An 18128-nucleotide genomic window follows, 5' to 3' on the forward strand; every position below is an offset into this window, starting at 1 on the left:
CCACCCTGCTTCTCTTCACCCACTCCAGGCACTCCTCCTTCAACCTGTGGAAGCATAGGCATGCATGGGCAGTGGTGATGGAGATCTGGCAATGGCCAGTGATTGTGGTAATCATGCCCTCAGGCTTGTGGGTATTGCTATTGAATGCCAGGTCAGTATGTAACAAGATCTCACTCATCTATGATCTCATTGACATGTATTACTGAGACCTGGGCTGGCAAGGTGGATGGGTTTGTGTTTTCCCAGCTTTATCCCCCCAGGTACTCAGTCCAGCACCAACACTGCCTGGGGGATTATCGCTCTGCACCATGACATTTATGACATAGAGTGCTGCAGGGTAAGATTTTATCCCCCATACTTTTCAGGACCTACACGAAACCACTGGGAGAAGTCATCAGGAAGTTTGGGATGAAGTGTCATCAATATGCTGATGATACTTAGCTATACCTCTCATTTTCATCTGACCCAGGTATGATGGTCTCGACTGTTAACAGGTGTCTAGACTTGGTAATGGGGCCAACTCGTTCAGTCTTGATAAGTCCTAAGTACTGCTGGTGAGTAAACTCCCATTTCAACTGAGCAATTGTAAACCTGTCCTCGACAGGGTTGCACTTCCCCTAAAGGACAAGGTTCACAGATTGGGGGTGCTCCTGGATCCCAAGCTTTCCCTGGTTGTCAGGGGTAACTTGGTTGCCAGGAGTGCCTTTTATCAGTTTCAGCTGATTTTCCAGCAACTCCTCCTTGGATGAAGGTAGTCTTCTCATGGTCATTCATGCTCTGGTAACCTCTGGTAACCTCCAGCCTGGACAATTGTAATGCACTATATGTGGGTCTTCCCCTGAAAGGCACTCTAGGCCAGTGGTGGTGAACCTATGGCATGCATGCCACAGTGGGCACACAGAGCCCTCTCTGTTGGCACGCGAGCCAAGTCACCCCAGCACTGCCCCAGTAGCCCAGCATCGGATAACAGTGCACATGGGGGCTATGTGCATGCTCAGAAAGGAGAAGCGGTGCCAGGTGATGACATCACATGCTGCGACTCATTAGCCGCAACTTGTCTGAGCTTTCACATGGCCCATCCGTGCGCTGCCAACGATATACATATATTTGCATGGACTGGCTGTGAGTTGTTTTTTCTAAACTAAAACCTCAATTTTCAGGTTTTATTGCAGTGTTGGCACTTTGCGATAAATAAGTGGTTTTTTTTTTAAATTAATTAATTAATTAATTATTCATTCATTCATTCATTTAGAGAACTTCTATGCCGCCCCATTTGCTGAAGCCTCAGGGCGGCTCACAATCATAAATAAATAACATAATATAAAACAATATAATTTAGCAGTATAACAGGAAAATTTAAGTCGCCCTGGCCAAAGAATAAAATAAATAAATAATATTAACAATTAAAATAACGTTTGAATAAAAAGGTTTTTGCCTGGCGCTGAAAAACAAATAACAATGGCACCAGGTGGACCTCTCTGGGGAGCGCATTCCATAGATTGGGTGCCACCGCAGAGAAAGCACTCCTCCGAGTACTTACCCTTCTAATTTCCTTCATGGAGGGTTCCTGGAGAAGGGCCTGTCCTGCTGATCTCAAGGGGCAGGCGGGCGGGCATATATGGACGTAAATGCTCCTTCAGGTAACCAGGACCCAAGCCGTTAAGGGCTTTATAGGTCATAAACAACACCTTGAATTGGGCCCGGACTTCAATGGGAAGCCAGTGAAGCTGACGGAGAACTGGAGTCATGTGACCATAACGCCCAGTCCCCGTCAGCAGCCTGGCAGCTCTATTTTGAACCAACTGAAGTATCCGGACCGTCTTCAAGGGCAGTCCCACATAGAACGCGTTACAGAAGTCAAGTCGGGAAGTCACCAACATGTGTGTCACTGTCATCAGGCAGTTGTTCTCCAGGTAGGGGCACAGCTGATGGATTAGCCGAAGCTGAAAGAAAGCGCTCCTCGCCACCGCTGTCACCTGAGCTTCCAGTGAAAGCTCTGGGTCAAGGAGCACTCCCAAGCTGTGGACCTTGTCCCTAAGAGGGAGTGCAACCCCATTCAGGACTAGGTTCAATTCACCATCCCCGAAGCCCGATCCGCCAACCAACAGGACCTCTGTCTTGTCTGGACTGAGCTTCAGTTTATTGGTCCTCATCCAGCCCATTACCTCGGCCAGGCACCGGTTCAGTTTGGGCACTTGGTCTCTAAAAGGTTCACCACCACTGCTCTAGACTCTTCAAATGATCCAGAACAAAGCAGCACTTCTGCTGATACGAACCCATTCTCATGGACATATCATACCTATCCTCTGTTGGCTGCACTGGCTGCCTGTTCCTGTCCAGGCCAAATTCAAGGTATTAACTATGGCACAGAAAGTCCTAAATTGTTTGGTACCACAGTATATGGTATGTGAGCCGTCCTGAGGCTTCTATGTGAGCCGTCCTGAGGCTTTCGCGACAGGACGGCATATAAATACTTTAAATAAATAAATAAGGGAGCACCTATTTTTGACTGGGGCCATGGCCCTAGGTAAGCTGGTGGCCTGCGGGGTGAGGTTCCAAAGTTTTGCCCATTGTTTGCCTGCTCAATTCACAATGGTAGTCAGAAGAGAACTGAAGTAGCGGGTGCAAACCCCTATTGGAGCATGGGCAGAAGGGAAGGTGTTCCTGCTAAAATGAGTCCAGCTATGAAATTTTCCCAACAATGGGCTCTTTGCAGAGCCCCTATGTGTGATGCACAAAGACCATGAAGAAGAACAGATAATGCTTTGGCACGTTTCTCAGAAATCTGCAGTAGCTTCCTGCACAGTGTAGCAGGAGGAGGAAGGAGATGCTTGCAAAAAGCAGCGTTCTCAAGTTATACAATAATACACTGGACAACACAGAATTTATACTTTTGAATTCAGTGAACAAGACTGAATAAGGGTAGCAAGTGCTAGATATGTATCCCAATTGTACAAGTAATCTGGGAACTTTTTCCATGGCTCAGGAACCATAACCTATACACTACATAGAATATTTTTTGACTAACTAGCAAGTTTTGTTTACTTTGAAAGAATAGGGACAAAGATAATTTGCCTGCTTTGTTTTTATACGGCATCATAGCACTTCCACAACAGAAATGTGTGAATGAGTGCCTAGGTAAGAAACTGAGCTATTGAACTATGGAGGACAGCTGTAACCAGCAAACACATCTTAATCACCATTATTAACATATTTACATGCAAGGGAAAAAGCCACTGACAACCTTTATAGCAATATAATAAAACAGAAATTTTCACAATACTGATTTTGCTCTACTTTTTTTGTAAACACAAAACTGCCACTAGTGCATATTTTTATGACCGGAAAATGTATCACAAGGAATAAAATATCAGGCAGTGATCCAAGATGTCATACTGCAGTTAACATGTAGATCTTGGTAATCTGGCTGGCAGTCAAATCAGCTACATTGTGCACCAGTCATAATATCCTTTATATGTTATGTGAAATGGAAAGCCCACAACAATCTTTATTAAAGCAGCTGCTGGTGCTTAAACAATAGATGCACTTTAAGTTTAACTACATATATTTGTTGGCATAAAGCCTAAGAGAGGCTGAATAATTACAACCCAAGTTGTATTTCATTTAAAAAATAGTTAAAGTTGGTACCCCATCTGTATCCCCATCATTATTATTGGAATTCTCTGCTTACTTACAAAGATTCTAAAAAACCTTAAAAGTCTCGAAATACTTTTTCCCTCACTAAGTTTTAGAAAAACCAACTTTTGCCATTTTACCTGATGGCAGAAAATGTCTTTCATCTAGAAGCTGAGATGACTTGTAACTGAACTAGTACTGACAGCCAGCAAATGATTGTTAGTTAAACAGTGGTGGTTCTAGTAATTCTGAACCCAGTAGGCTCTCTGATACAAATTTGTAATATTTGCCCAGTCATCACTTTATGTGATCTGCTGCTGCTAAATGGAGGGGAGGAGGCAAAGACTTCTAATGTAGATTAGAAGGCAAACACTACTTCTAATGTAGATTATCCTGCACTAGCATGCAATCTCTAATACAATGCCACTAGCACTTGCTGGCATTATGAGTTTTTGTGTTAACAGTGGTATCACACTGGACATTACATACAGTGCACAACAGTTTGTTGTTGTTTATTATTTCTTTTTGTCAAGGAAGGATCAATTAAAGACTAAATTCCCACGACTGAGCATAAAAAACCACCATGCCCTCTTTCCTAGTCTTTATACTTAATTACTTGAACAGTATCTACATATTTTTAATGTTTTAAAACACCAAATTTTCAACATTGCACACCCACACTTTCAACACAAAAATGTTGGCTGAATCCATAATCCCATGAATAAGCTTCTGCTCTTAGTAACTAAATTAAAGGCACTTCAAATGGAAGGAGCTCTTCCATTTGTTGAAGAGAAATGCAGGACCCACACACGCCTTTGCTCATTTCCAGATACTCCATAACCCTTCCTGTCTTGCTTGTCTCCCTGGCACATTCAAGTTTATTCCATCAATGTGCATTTGTATGTGTAAGTATGAACGTTAAGAATGATCTTAAAGAAATCGGCATAATAATACTGTGACAAAGTGTGCAAATGTAGAACACATGGAAAAACTAGTACTGTCAGTAAGGAATGAAACAAGAAGTATCCAGTTATCATAAGAATGTTAGCCCCAATGCACCCAAATCTGCAGAGTGAACTCAACTGCAAACATTAATTCATGAAGCCACTTCTTTTGCCCTTCCTTAAATTCCACTGGAGAGCCAAATGGATGGATTTTCCCTTGACAATGTTTTACTGCTCACCTGGAACTAAGCCTGGGACCTTGATAATTGCAATGCATTACACACAGACTAAACAGCTTCTAAGGGCCAGATTACACCTTGGCTGATTGGTGTCATAGAGGCAACACAATGTGGTCATAAACCCTGTGAAATTGGCCATTTAAGCTGTGTTTATGGTTGCTTTGTGTGCTGATAGATCTGGAATTGAAATGGCACATTTGCTGTGTAAAAACAATTGCGATATATCAAAATACTTTCCTTGAGCAAGGTTTTTTCCCCCCATTGTTTATGCAGCATAGGGCACAACATGACCTTATTCATATTTGGGCTTCTAGATATTATCAAAACACACCAAATTAAACCCCATTCTCAAGAGCATAAAATATTAATCTATTCTATATCCTAAATTAAAACTCATTTCCAAGAATTTAAAATATTAATCCATTCCATCTCCAAGCTACATTTTCTTTTTGGAGCTGGAGAGGGAAATAGCTGCCTGCATCTTCTTCAGCAAGAGTGTATATTGTCTGCTATAGCAGCTTGTGCTCTAGCTACAGTTGCTCAACTGGAAGTAAAAGCAAATAACAAGTACCATCTTCGCTTTCCTCAAGTGTGCTAGAATAGATGCAGCTGTCTAATTTCATGGTGGAAATAGTGACAGGCCAGGGCAAACCGCTAGGCTACATGAGGCTGCCTTTGAAAAATGTTCAGAAAGATCAGCTGGTTCAGAATTGCTGCTGCCAGACCATTGTTTGGGTCCAGTTAGAGGGAACATCTGACTCCCATGTTACAACAGCTTCACTGATTAGCACTTCATTTCCAGCCATAATACAAAGTCCTGTCTGTGATCTGCAAAGCCCTGTACCACTGGGGACCAGGTTATCTGAACGACCATGTTTTCCCACACAAGCTTTCCTGGGCCTTAGGATCTTCAAAAGTGGCCCTTCTATTTGTCCTGCCAGCATCTAAAGTATGTTTGGCAGGCACTTGAGAGAGCCCTTTTTTATGGTTGCTCCCAGGCTCTGGAATACCTCACAAAGGAATTTTGCCTCTTTTCTGCTGATCTGCTGGCAGGCAACAACATTTTTATTCAAACAGGCCTTTAGCCTCATAAATTGACTGGTTATGGCCATTGTAAATATGTTGGAACTGGATGCTGCTTTATCATCTGTGATTATCTTTTTGATTATTAATATTTCTGATTACCCCTTTTCTGCTCCATTCCCAATTTACAATATGCTTTTTGAGATGCAGCGAGCAGGACTGTATATAGTATTCCAACTGGGTCTGCACCCAAGATTGGTATAAAGGCATTAATAATATTGGCAGTTTTATTTTTGATTGCTTGCCACAACATGGAATCTGTCTTTTGCACAAATGCCACACATTGGGTTCCTTTCATCAAGCTGTCCACCAAAACCAAGATCTCTTTTTGGGTCAATCACTGCCAACGAGACACTATCAGTGTATATAAGAATCTAGTTTGGTTTTTTCCCCCCTCCAGGATACTGTACGTATCTTTACACTGAACTATATTTGCTGTTTGTATGCTCCTCATTACTGCTTTTCATTTAAACAACCCTAAATAATTTGGTGTTGTTAGTAACCCTGGCCACGCCTAATGTCAGGTAATCAATGAACACATAAAAAAACATCAGTAACCAATACAAACCTCTGGAAACCTCACTGTTTACATCTCTCCATTGCAAGAACTGACCATTTATTCCTACTCTCTGATTAAAAGCAACTACTTCTGGAAAACTAAGTCATGATGGCTTGTACGTGCATTATGTTTGCATCACCCTAGTACCTTGCCTGGTATGTCTAGTGTACATCTTTTGTTCTGGGAAAGGCTGCATGGCAACTAAAGCAAAATAATTCTGAAGGTAGTATGTTAACTTCCTGCATTATTGTATTTAAAGTTCATGATGTACATGACTTCTTCTGTAACACAGTTAATAAGGATTGCTCTTGCATGGGAAATACAGCAGAAAATCTGAACAAGCAAACAAATCTTTCTGACTTCCAATTCACCAACCCACAAAGCAACCTACAAAGTAATTTACAAATTGGCCCATTTAAAGGCTTGAGTGGGAAACAGCCTTTAAGAATTGTCTTCATCTTATGGTAAATCAGCAGGCTAAAGCACCATCTGGGGTAGGCCTTGTGATCGCTCTCGTTCTAGCAACTTACCTGTTTATTCCACAGCAGTCTGGCTTTGGGCCTGCTTTAACAAACTCAATCAAGAAGCCAAGTATCTCTGGCGGGCCCTTATTTATTACCCCAAGGCCAAGTTATTGAATACTTTATTTTCCCTCATCTGGTATACACCCCAAGCCACTTCCTTCTTTGTGCTCTGAGTTAATGACTCAATACGGATCTGGAAAGAGACTTAAAACTCTTCTATGCATGTTGACCCAGAAATAGGTTCCGTATACATTAATAGGGCCTGCCCCCAGGTAGATATGTACACAATGGTGGCCTGTGTATAAACACATTCTCAATCTGCTTCAGTTATCTGATTTACAGCCCACCTTTCCACCATGAAAATGGAACTCAAAGAGGCTACGAGTCATAGCAACATAAAAAGCAAAAACATAAAAACTTGGTTGAGAACAACAACAACAACAACAACAACACATTAAAAACACAGATAAGACACATATCAGTCTTAAATCCCAATCTTATTCAGGTTTACTTTGAAGAAATAAAACTTCCAATAGCATCTATTTCTAAGTGTGTAGAGCTTAGTATCTGCAAATATTAAACTTGCAGAACATGGGTGAGGATCACTATCAATAAATGTACCACATATCACACCAGAAACCAAAACCAAATGGGAGATTGCAGAATAGGGGATTGCAAGCAGTGATAAATGCTAAAGAAAAAAAAGGGGAAAAATGGAAGGAAAAAAAGTGAAGGGAAGGAAAACCTCAGGGAGAATGCAGGGAGTGGAGAGTACAAGAAATCAAGACAGTGGTTTCACTTTCATAGGGCAGAACAATCAATTGACCCTGCTTTTTTCTGCCTACCCCCTTTCTCCTGCCAATCTTCTGCCTTCACTCAGTCACTCTCCTCTTTGTTTCCCAATTGCTCTCTGTGGTCACTGACCTTCTGACTCTTCCCATGTCTTGGGAAGAGGAGGATATGAAAGCTGCAGCCTTGAAGAACAGAGGGCTAGGATGTATGTGCCTGAGTGTCAAAGAGACCAAAGCAAAAGAAGAACCAGCCTCACAGGACACTCCAGAGAATAAGCATTAGCAAAAACTGCAGCACTTGTAGCGGGGATGTTCAGATTATCTATTCTTTTTTCCTTTCACCCTCTGGCTGCTGTACATGCTAGCAAGATCGCCTGCTAATATACATATATGTAGATCTGGAGCTCACAGTACTGTTCCACTAAAAATGATCCATGTCAGCAGCCAGTCTTAACATCTGAGAGAGAAAATGAACTCATCTCACAAGATGTTCCAGCACAGCTCTCTTCATAACTCTAACCAGATGAAGCTTACTAATGTGAGCACTAATATTAAATATAGCTCCTGATGAAGATTCAGGGGAAACAAGGTGAGGTTTCCACAGTTCGAAAGTTAATGGTAGTTAGAACAAAGAGGAATAACAATTGTGCGCTAGATTAATCAAGGACTTAACTAGAAGTAATTTGTTTGTGTTCTGAAAAAGAAGATTTAAGGCCAAGAATTTGCTAACAGATCATGCAACCAGAGAAACTCTACAGTAGCCTTAAGCAGAGAATGTTGGGATGGAATACTTTTGCTATGGACATATGCTACCTCAAAGCAGGAATTCCTTCCTGGTCTCACATTCTGTGATTCTATATTTCTGTTTCTAAGACATATTAATAAAAACAAGCCTGGCTTTTTCGTACCTACTTGCCTATTATTGTCCTCTTCACTATTTATTTTTTAGCATTTTTTTTGTTTGAAAAGCTTAATATTTGGCTGCGTTTTGAAGAAAATGGGCATACTGACAGATGAAAGACTTTATTCATCATACAATTCGGGGGGGGGGGAATCAACTGCTGTGCATTTAAGATTCTAACAACCCTGCAATTTTGTATAGACGTTCCCCCCACCCCAACCCGTTCTTTCGAAGAAATCTGCTTTTATTCTGCTAATAACTAACCACAGTTAGAGCAGCATGGATCCGATTAGTAGTTCTTATGGTACAAAGAGGAGGGGAAAAAAGGCTGTGAACAGGGTTGCCAATTTGTCCACCTGGGTCTCTAGGAGAAAGATTAGATGAAAGCTTGCTCTTTTATTACCCATTTCATCTCTGCTCTATACTTAGGCATTTTCAGAGCTGAGGTACTGCATTTTTAAAGGTCTAATTTGACCACCTCAAAAAAGCTTTCCTTCGATTTCCCTCCATGTCCCTGAGAGCACCTCACAGAACCATACAGCATTTAAAATGGGAAAACTACTGGTTCTCTCTCTCTCTCTCTCTCTCTCTCTCTCTCTCTCTCTCTCTCTCTCTATATATATATATATATATATATATATATATATATATATATATATATATATATGTAGTTCAATACATTCTATCATAGTTCTACTACAGAGATGTTAAATTACTGCCATCCTATTTCTACATGAAATACACAATGGCTGTGATTCAGAGACGCAGATGCATACCTAGTGTTTTTGCTGTCTTTCTGATGCAAGCAGATTTTCTGCCTTCTTCATGGCTTAAAAAAGTGTATGTTGTTCACTGAGGGGCTACTGAATTAGAAAAACAGCAACCCTGGGTGGTAGTATCCTCCCTGCGCTGAGAACTTTGCTCAACAATGGCTTATCTGTTGTTCAAATCAGCTTCTGGGATATAAAGCTTCTAGGAGTGGTCATTAGAAGCTTTGGAACAAAGTGCCATCACTGTACACGATTTATACAAGACTTAAGTGATGGGCCAGATGAGAGCCAAAAAACTGAAGCTGAATTCCACCCAGACAAAACTGTAGCCCTGTGGGAAAGTGGTTCCTGAGTGTGGGAAATAGGCTTATTGCCTATCTAGACAGTACTGCATTCCCTCTGAATGATCAGCTTTGTAGTCTGAAATACTCCTTGATTCATCTAATTCACAAGTGCCCCAAGTAGCCACAACAATTTAAATTACCTTCTAGTGGCTCTGACTGGTACACCAGAAACAACTGCTTCCTTAACAGTATCTGTATCACTGTGACCAGGCCATAGTGATACAGATACTAGCATCTTAAGACTTGATCATTGTCACACGTTCTATGTGGCTCTACTCTTAAGGCTGGCATGGAAGCTGCAACCTAGGCAGAATGCAGCAACTCAACTATTGTCAGGAGCTTCCCTTTTCAGTATGTAGCACCCTTACTGAGAGAAGTACACTGGCTGCCTATTTGTTTCTGGGCTAGGTTTCAGGTATTGTTCTTGGATATACCCAACTTGGAACCAGGACATTTGAAAGAACATCATCTTGCCTGGTCACTCAGGTCATGAGTCCAGCAGTACTGCATGGACCTGCACTCCATCTGGAGATCACTCAGTGTAAAGCCTTTTAGTGTATCAGCTCCCTCTGACTTATGGCCACTCTATCTAAGAATGTCCCCCAAAATGCCCTGTCCTTAATACACCAGCTTAGCTTTTCAACTGCCATGGTCTCATGTTACATCTGAATGGAGAAACGCTGGTTTGTGTATGCCCTCCAAACCAGAACTGAAGAGAACAAACGATAATTTTCTGTTTTACATGTACTAGAAAAATGAGGCTTGATTCAAACAAGAGAGTATGTAAATGAATAAGTGGGGAGACCAAGCCTGCCAGAATTTGAACAAACATGTTATCTCCCTGGAAAATAAGATTATTTCTAAAATGTGAGAAGATCCCTCAGGAAAGGGAAAGAGGAGAAAAACAGAAAGTTAAGTAACACAGAATGCAAAGACTGTCTGAAGGCCCCAAAGAAGCATAAGACACACTAAGTCTGGGGCACTAACTCTGATATTAGAGCACTGAAATTCTTTATGAATCTTTGATCAACATAAACCCTTCATCAGTTTAGAATCCTCTGCAAGGTCATACACACTGCACTTAGCCACATGCCTTTAATGTGGTTTGGAATTACCCTACTTGTTATGTCAGTTTCTGTTTGCAAAGGGGAAGTAACAGCATTAACAACTCCTGGTTATATCATTTATAAACATGCAGATGTGGATTATTAAAGATTAATGCATTTCAGGATTGGTGTCGGCATTCCGTTTGTCTCATGCCGAAACCAATTCTGTTCTTCATTAGTCAACGACAACCTACATCACCCTGTTGTGGAAGAGAAATCAAAGGTACAAGTGTGAATTGAGTATAAGCGATGAAACTGATTACTAAGAAACTTAACGGCTGTAATCAATCAACACATCACAATAATTTGAGTCCACTGCTATCTGGTGATAAGAAAGGAACAAATTCACAAGGGCTTTTGCCTCCTATTATTTGTGTATACCCTTATAAACATGACTATCAATGATCTATAAAATGTTTTAAAACCCACTACTTATCTATACCAATACAACTAATAAAAGGAAGTTTGATTTCTGGTTTTGAATTCATTTCTGAAAATGCCATATATAATTCTGAAAGTTGGGACAGGAGGGAATGGAAGACAAATGTGCACATAAAGATTTTTAAAGTGATGTTGCCCAAGTTCCATGGCTGACAATTGTATCTTCCTTTGCTATGGTACTCTACAATATCATAGCTCTTGGTCACTTTCACAGAGAAGGCAGTAAAAATATATCAAGAGCCTATTCTAATCAAGTCATGGTCCAGGGCCTATGTTTGGTAGTACCACAGAGCTCAACAGAGCCCTGCGTTTCCCATCCCCTGTCAATCTAAATGAACAAGCACTGTTCTGGCCTAACCAGGGAATGGAAGGTTTGTGTATGCCTCCTTATCCAGTTGTTCTTGTCCGCACCGTGAAAACTACTTGTGCTTCCTGTGTTTGTGTTGAAGGTAAATGGGGGATTATTGGACCCTAGGGAGCTCCTCCGCCTTGATCTGTATAAAAGCAGTGCCAGTCCACTGCTGTTCAGAAAATAAATATTAGTCAGAAATAATATAAGGAGTTCCTACCAGGGGACAAAGCCCCACAGCTAACAACAACAAGAACTGTTAGTTGATGAAGTAGGAGCAGACTAACTGAATTGCCCTGTAAATACATCGATCATTTCTTAATATTGCCGTATATGATGGAGGAAAAAGACACCTTTCCATTTTTGATGCAATCACATCAATATTTTATTATGAAAGCCATGAAATAGAAAGGGGAGAGTTTAAATTGTTCCATCTATAAGACCATAAAACAGATATGCAATAATAAAAAATACAATATTTTTCATGAATGTGACAGTTGTAGATGAGTAATGGGAGATAAGGTATTACAATAACAAAGGACTATATTTTAAAAATTTAAGAATTAAAAAAAACTCTAACTGGCAATGCAAATAAAGTAATAGAGATTGCAGAGATAACAACACTTTTGTTATATTCATTCACTATTTACCTGAATAAGTATTGAACTCAACGGGACTTACATCTGAGTAGACATGTGCGGACTGAGTGGATGGGGCTGTTTTATGTCTAATATGGGTCAGAATAATTAAATCACATTTCACTGACTCCTCTAATGCAAGGATATACACAAAGTTTTAGGGACATCAGTTTCTTAACTATTTTAAATATGATTTTAATAGCCATTTGAATTATGGAATTTTCGTGGGTCAGACATATTTTTGACCAACAATTTCAGGATAGCACGTGTGTTCTTAGTAAATTAAGAAACTAAACACTTTTTAAAAAGAGTAAACCAAAGCTACTCTGATTATGGGATCCTCAACATTTTATTTGAAAATTATTCCTATTTGCAACTATTCTGCATGCGGTTAGTTTAGAGAACTCCCAATGAAATCAATGATATCCAAGTGCAGCATTGCAACCACTGAAATCAACCAGTATTACTTATAATTAATGTTCTTCCAAAAAGATCCACATGGGCAAGACTTCATGATACAGCCTTTTTTCATGGGGCTACCTGGTGTATAGCTGCTATATTTGATCTGTGGAAGAATGCTGGCATTAGTGCTCTTACACTGGCAGAACACAGACTTGACAGTTTTGGAAACTAAATTTGCTTCCAAATCCAACAGAATGTAAGGTAAATTCTTATGTCTAGAGAAACTTTCTTATTCACAGTCTCACAGATGTATACATCCTATAGGGTACACATCTAAGATGTCTATCTGGTTTGCAATACTGACCAGTCAGATATTAGAATTTCCTGACTCTTCAGCTAAGAGCTCCAAAAATAAATTCAGCGAAATTCAAGTCATATATGCCATATATAAGCAACATGTCCACTGGGGGTTGCCAATGTTATTTTCTAAGAGGGACCTACATCTTTAACTGCTACACTGCAGGTAAAAAACAAAAGGTATAAATTTCTGTACCTCATCTGCTCACTACCTGCTTCTTTTTCAATTTCTAAAGGCACAAGAGTCCTGCCAGAAAAACAAACAAAACAACTGCCAAACAGAGCATTGGGCAGACTGTCTGTTTTCTTTACACAAAATGTAGGAATAAGTTGTGAGTTTCCTTGTTTTAGGAGTAACATTGTTAGTTGCGGTATGCATGTTCTGGATGCTGGGGTAAAGGATCCCAGATAGGACAGCTGAAATAAAAAATCTGAGACACTGAAGAGCCACTGCCAAACAGAATAGATTACAATAAGCTTCAAATCTTACTTTTATATTCTTTCAAAACAGTAGTTGTAACCTTTATGGTTTCTGAGTAAATCATAGTAATTCATATTCTGCATCTGTTGAAATATCTGGCACAGGAAGAGTTTCAGAGGTTACAACTGGGTTTCAGTGCTTTGTACTTTCCTGAACTCATGACTACTACTTCCAGCCCCTTGCTCGTCATCTGTCTTTCAAACCCCAATATTTATATTCTTGTTACTCTCTGGATTCATCAATAGCACCCTTCTGATCAGTTCCCCTACCTAGAATGTTACTACCTTTCTATAAAAAGTGGTTCTCCACAGTAAGCATAGAATGCAGTTAGACTGCATTGTATCATGACAAAGTTTCCCTGCTATTCATAGTTCCAGGAAGTCAAGAATTAAAAACTAGTGTTATGTGCAACAGTGAAATATTTCCTTTGCATAGCTATGTAAACATACTGAAATGTAGAAAACCTATGTTGTTTTAAAATTTGTAATTATTTTGCGTAATTATTTTGTGCCTTATCCACAATGACAAAGCATAACTATGTCAACAACAGTGCTGTCACATGTGCCAATAAACAGCATGCATGATACTGCAAGTGTTTTTGACTGCTGAGATGAGCACACAGAGAAATACTTTAAAAGAAAGTGGATCTTAAAAGGAAAATCATGTAAATTTTGCAAATGCGAGATTTCTTTGTTCTACCTGATAAAAATAACAGTAGAAATAGAATATGCACAAAGACACCTTCTGAAATGAGATGGTCATTTGTTTAAAGACAAAAAGCACATATAACATTAGTTGGTTAAAAGGTATATATATTTGTAATTTGCGCTCAGAATTGGCAGTAGTAGTTTACATTTCTCCAAGATATTACATATTCCATTCTCACTACAGATTAGGGATGTGTGAAGAATCCATCTGCAGGGTGGAAATCCATTTTCGACCTCCTTGATTCTGGTTTGCTGCCCATGTACTAGTGCCGACTTGCTGCAGCGCTAGTCAAGCCAGTTAACACACATCTGTCTATTAGATGGACCACAATTTGTGTATTATTTCTTACTGCCAATAGAGCTTATGCAAAATGGCACCTGGAAAGCACATGGCTTTAATGGAACTATTCACACAAAAAGACACTTGAAAAGAAGTGGTTTAGCGAGATTTGCAAAAATTGTGCAATACACATTAAACTACATGCTTTCCAAACACTGCTTTGGCAAATTCTATTTGCAATAAGGTAAAATATTCAAATCATGATCAATCTTGGAAGTCCTCACAACCAAACAAAAAAGTCCTCCACTTGGCCTGCTTCCAGTTGTTGGAAAAGAACTGGGCAGGAAAACTAGCAAATTGAAACAGGCTGGATTCCCCTGGTTTGGTACATCCGTACCAGAGTCTGCTCTGTTGCTTTAAGTTGTGCTTCTGAGCCTTGCTGAAACTGAGGTGGGGAAGTGGTTAATTATTTGTTCACACCATTGTATATATTTGGAAAACTGTTTTTCTGTGGGTACTGGGGCATCAGGTAAAGACATAACACTACCTCTTTAGGGACTGAGGTCCTTAAAAATCATGTGGTTTTTAATATTTTTATTTTGTTAGGATCCCGAGACTTTTGGTCCTGAAGCTAAGCCAAGTCAGTATACACTAAATTTTCTAACAATGCATTTTGATATTATTCTATGTGAACAATGACTCTTTGACTTCCATATTATTAAAGAGATTTCAATTTTTCTAAATTACAAATGTCTCTTTGTATTAGTATTAACATACTAAAAATAGCACAATTTATAATAAAATATATATTGTAAATTGAGGAAAAAACTGCACAATGTGAGGAAATATATGTCTGATCGTCACTGTCCCCCCCCCATATGTTTCTGTGCAAAAATGTTTAAAAATAAAAACCTTAAATGCAGATTACTTATTTTCTAGAACACATTTTATGCACAGCAGCTTTGTGTAAGAAGTTTGATTTAGGTGTGATAAAAGTATTCATTCCTGATGTTCTTGGAGTACTTAATGTTTTCCTTTATAATAAATTGCCACATATTTTGTTCCCAAAGTAGAGATGGCACTACTTGATGGTGAAGGAGAATTATGGAGATAGTATGTGAGTTATCTTCTGGCTTTTTACTGTACAAAGGAAAAAAATGCCTGCTGATTTAAGGACTATTCAGAACTCAGGGGTTAACCAATGTGTGATCATGAACAATATGAGAGAAAACACTTGCAGAGGATAAGATAAATTTTTAGAGTTAACAGAAGCAGCCATTTGGAAGCTGGGTTAGTAGGTTAGGTGTGCATGTTTGTTTCTTGGACACTGTTTTAGCTGCCAATTTCATCTCAGCTGAGGAAGGGAAGAAGTAAAGGATGCTTTTATGCCAGCATACCCTGAGAACACAACACCTTCATTTTAACAGCCTTCTCAGAAAGGAACCCCCTGCTACACTTTGGCATTGCCCTGTCATAGCTAGCAGCAACACAACAGCTGCTTGTTTTACAATGATTTGCTAGAGAGAAAATTATTAAGGGAGCAAATCTATGTCACATGGAGAAGCTCATAGCAAGACATAGCAGGAGGTAATACAAGTGGATTGAGGTCAGAACAAACAAGGTACAGTGAATAGAAAAAAGTCAATTCACTGAAGATATGGATGGAATGTATTACAAGAACATTAACACAGGTTAGAGCACCATCTTACATATGTTAACTTAGAAGTACTCCCCACTAATCCTACTATTCCACTAATACAATGGAGATTACTCCCAGAAAAGTGCACATAAGATTGAAGCCTTGTTTTTTTCTGTGTGACAGGAGGTGCCAACCTTAAAGCACAGATCTGTGATCAAGAAATTAAAGCAAATTAGCAAATAATCCAACCCACATCATCAGAATTATTTAGAACAAACAACTGAATGTAAAACTTGTTTAAGTACAAAGCAGGCACACTTGCTGAAAGAAACAATTAAAATAGAAAATAGAATACTAGAGGTGAGCTAGAAAGAATTCTTTCTTTTTTTAAAAAAGTCCATAATTTACCTGGAATACTTGCAGGAGAAATGGGTCCAGATCTTGACTGGTTGCTTCCAACAGGAGAGCCAACAGGGGAAGGGGAAGGCCCCCCAGGGATGCTGGAGAGATGTGGGGAAGCATGAGGGGAGAAAGGTGACTGTGCTGGGTTGCTCTGCTCCCCTTGACTGCTGGTAGAACCTGATGCACTAACTGCTGAACTCAGAGTTGCTTCTGTTCCAGTAGGCAGGTCATCAATAGAGCCTGATAAATCCTGAAAAGAAAGATAAAGTAAAATTTATAAAGGAGAAATTAGAAGAAATTTCCAGGCAAAATATGTAGGATATTAGAAGGTGGGACAATAACTTTCAATTTGGAACATGTATCATGAAAACACAATCCTGGGTTTACAACTGATTAAAATTTCAAATGGTTGTGGATCCCCCCTTGCCTCACATACATGCAGAAAATATGCATAAGGCACTCCCAGATCTATCACATTTTTCAGGAAGTCATGGAAGTCTGAGTACCAACATGTGCAGATTTTGGTTCAGTTATTTTTTCTTACTGCAATATGATGGCAAAGTGGACCATTGCTCAATTCTCTCCCACTGAATCACTCATGGAACTCTTCATATACCCATCCAGATTACTATGACATTTCATACATCTCCACTTGTGCATATTATTTATGTTCTCAGTATTTAATTTTGCAGGTTTATTAGATGAATATCCTGTGCCATTATTTATCCTATTAAGCCAGTGACATAAGGTAAGAGTTTTAAAATATGATGCTGTTGCAGTACAGTATTTTCATCCACTTTTAAATCAGATAGAAAAAGCAATACCCTAATCCCTTGTCATATTGAAGGTGAAAGTACATTAATGCAGGGTTTCCTCTGGTTGTTTGTTTACACACCACTGCAGTAAATACGCTGGATCCATTTAAAATATACCTTAGACATCAAGAGTTGCATTTTTTTTATATAAAATCAAGTTATAATACTGGAACACATTGCTAAATAGAACCAAAACTGTATTAAATTCTGCTGTGCTAGCGAAACACAAAATTGTACCATGTAGTAGATTTAAGCCAATATAGGTAGCATTGACATTCTATCAGAGGCACACAACCACAATGCCACTGGTGGAAAGAGCAAAATGGGTAGAGCTCAGAGAAGCTAATCAGACTCTTATGGGTAGAGCTCAGAAACTGATCCTACCCACAACAATGCATAATGTTGCACCAACAGAACAGACGGTATAAGATGAAAAAAACACTACAACTGGATGGAGAGTTGAAAACAAATGTTGCCCCATTTCTCCCTCTGCCAGATCAAAGCTTGGGATTCCTGATAATTCAGGAACCAATTGTGGCACAGCACCAAAAGTAAGTCTTAAAAACAGAACACAGACTTCATATCCTATGTTATGTGGCCTGGGTCTTTATCGCTCTTTTTCCATGTCTGGGTACACAAACAAAAATTCTGGTAAAGAAAAAATTGGTGAACGGGGACATGTCAAGAAATGGCCAAGGCTCTGATACAGTAGCATCTCTG

The 18128-nt window shown here is 39.5% G+C and overlaps 1 protein-coding gene across 17 annotated transcripts in view; it reads right to left on the bottom strand.

Moving 5' to 3' along the window:
• Nucleotides 1-18128, bottom strand: part of ARID1B (AT-rich interaction domain 1B) — a 496963-nt gene that overhangs the window by 118891 nt on the left and 359944 nt on the right. For all 17 annotated transcript variants that reach the window (XM_044422260.1, XM_044422242.1, XM_044422234.1 and 14 more), the window contains one exon: nucleotides 16600-16843. In XM_044422260.1, coding sequence (XP_044278195.1) covers nucleotides 16600-16843 — 244 coding nt within the window. The remainder of the gene's footprint in view (nucleotides 1-16599; nucleotides 16844-18128) is intronic.

The sequence above is a fragment of the Varanus komodoensis genome, unplaced genomic scaffold, assembly GCF_004798865.1.
Source record: "Varanus komodoensis strain SLA01 unplaced genomic scaffold, ASM479886v1 scaffold1, whole genome shotgun sequence".
Classification (NCBI taxonomy): domain Eukaryota; kingdom Metazoa; phylum Chordata; class Lepidosauria; order Squamata; family Varanidae; genus Varanus; species Varanus komodoensis.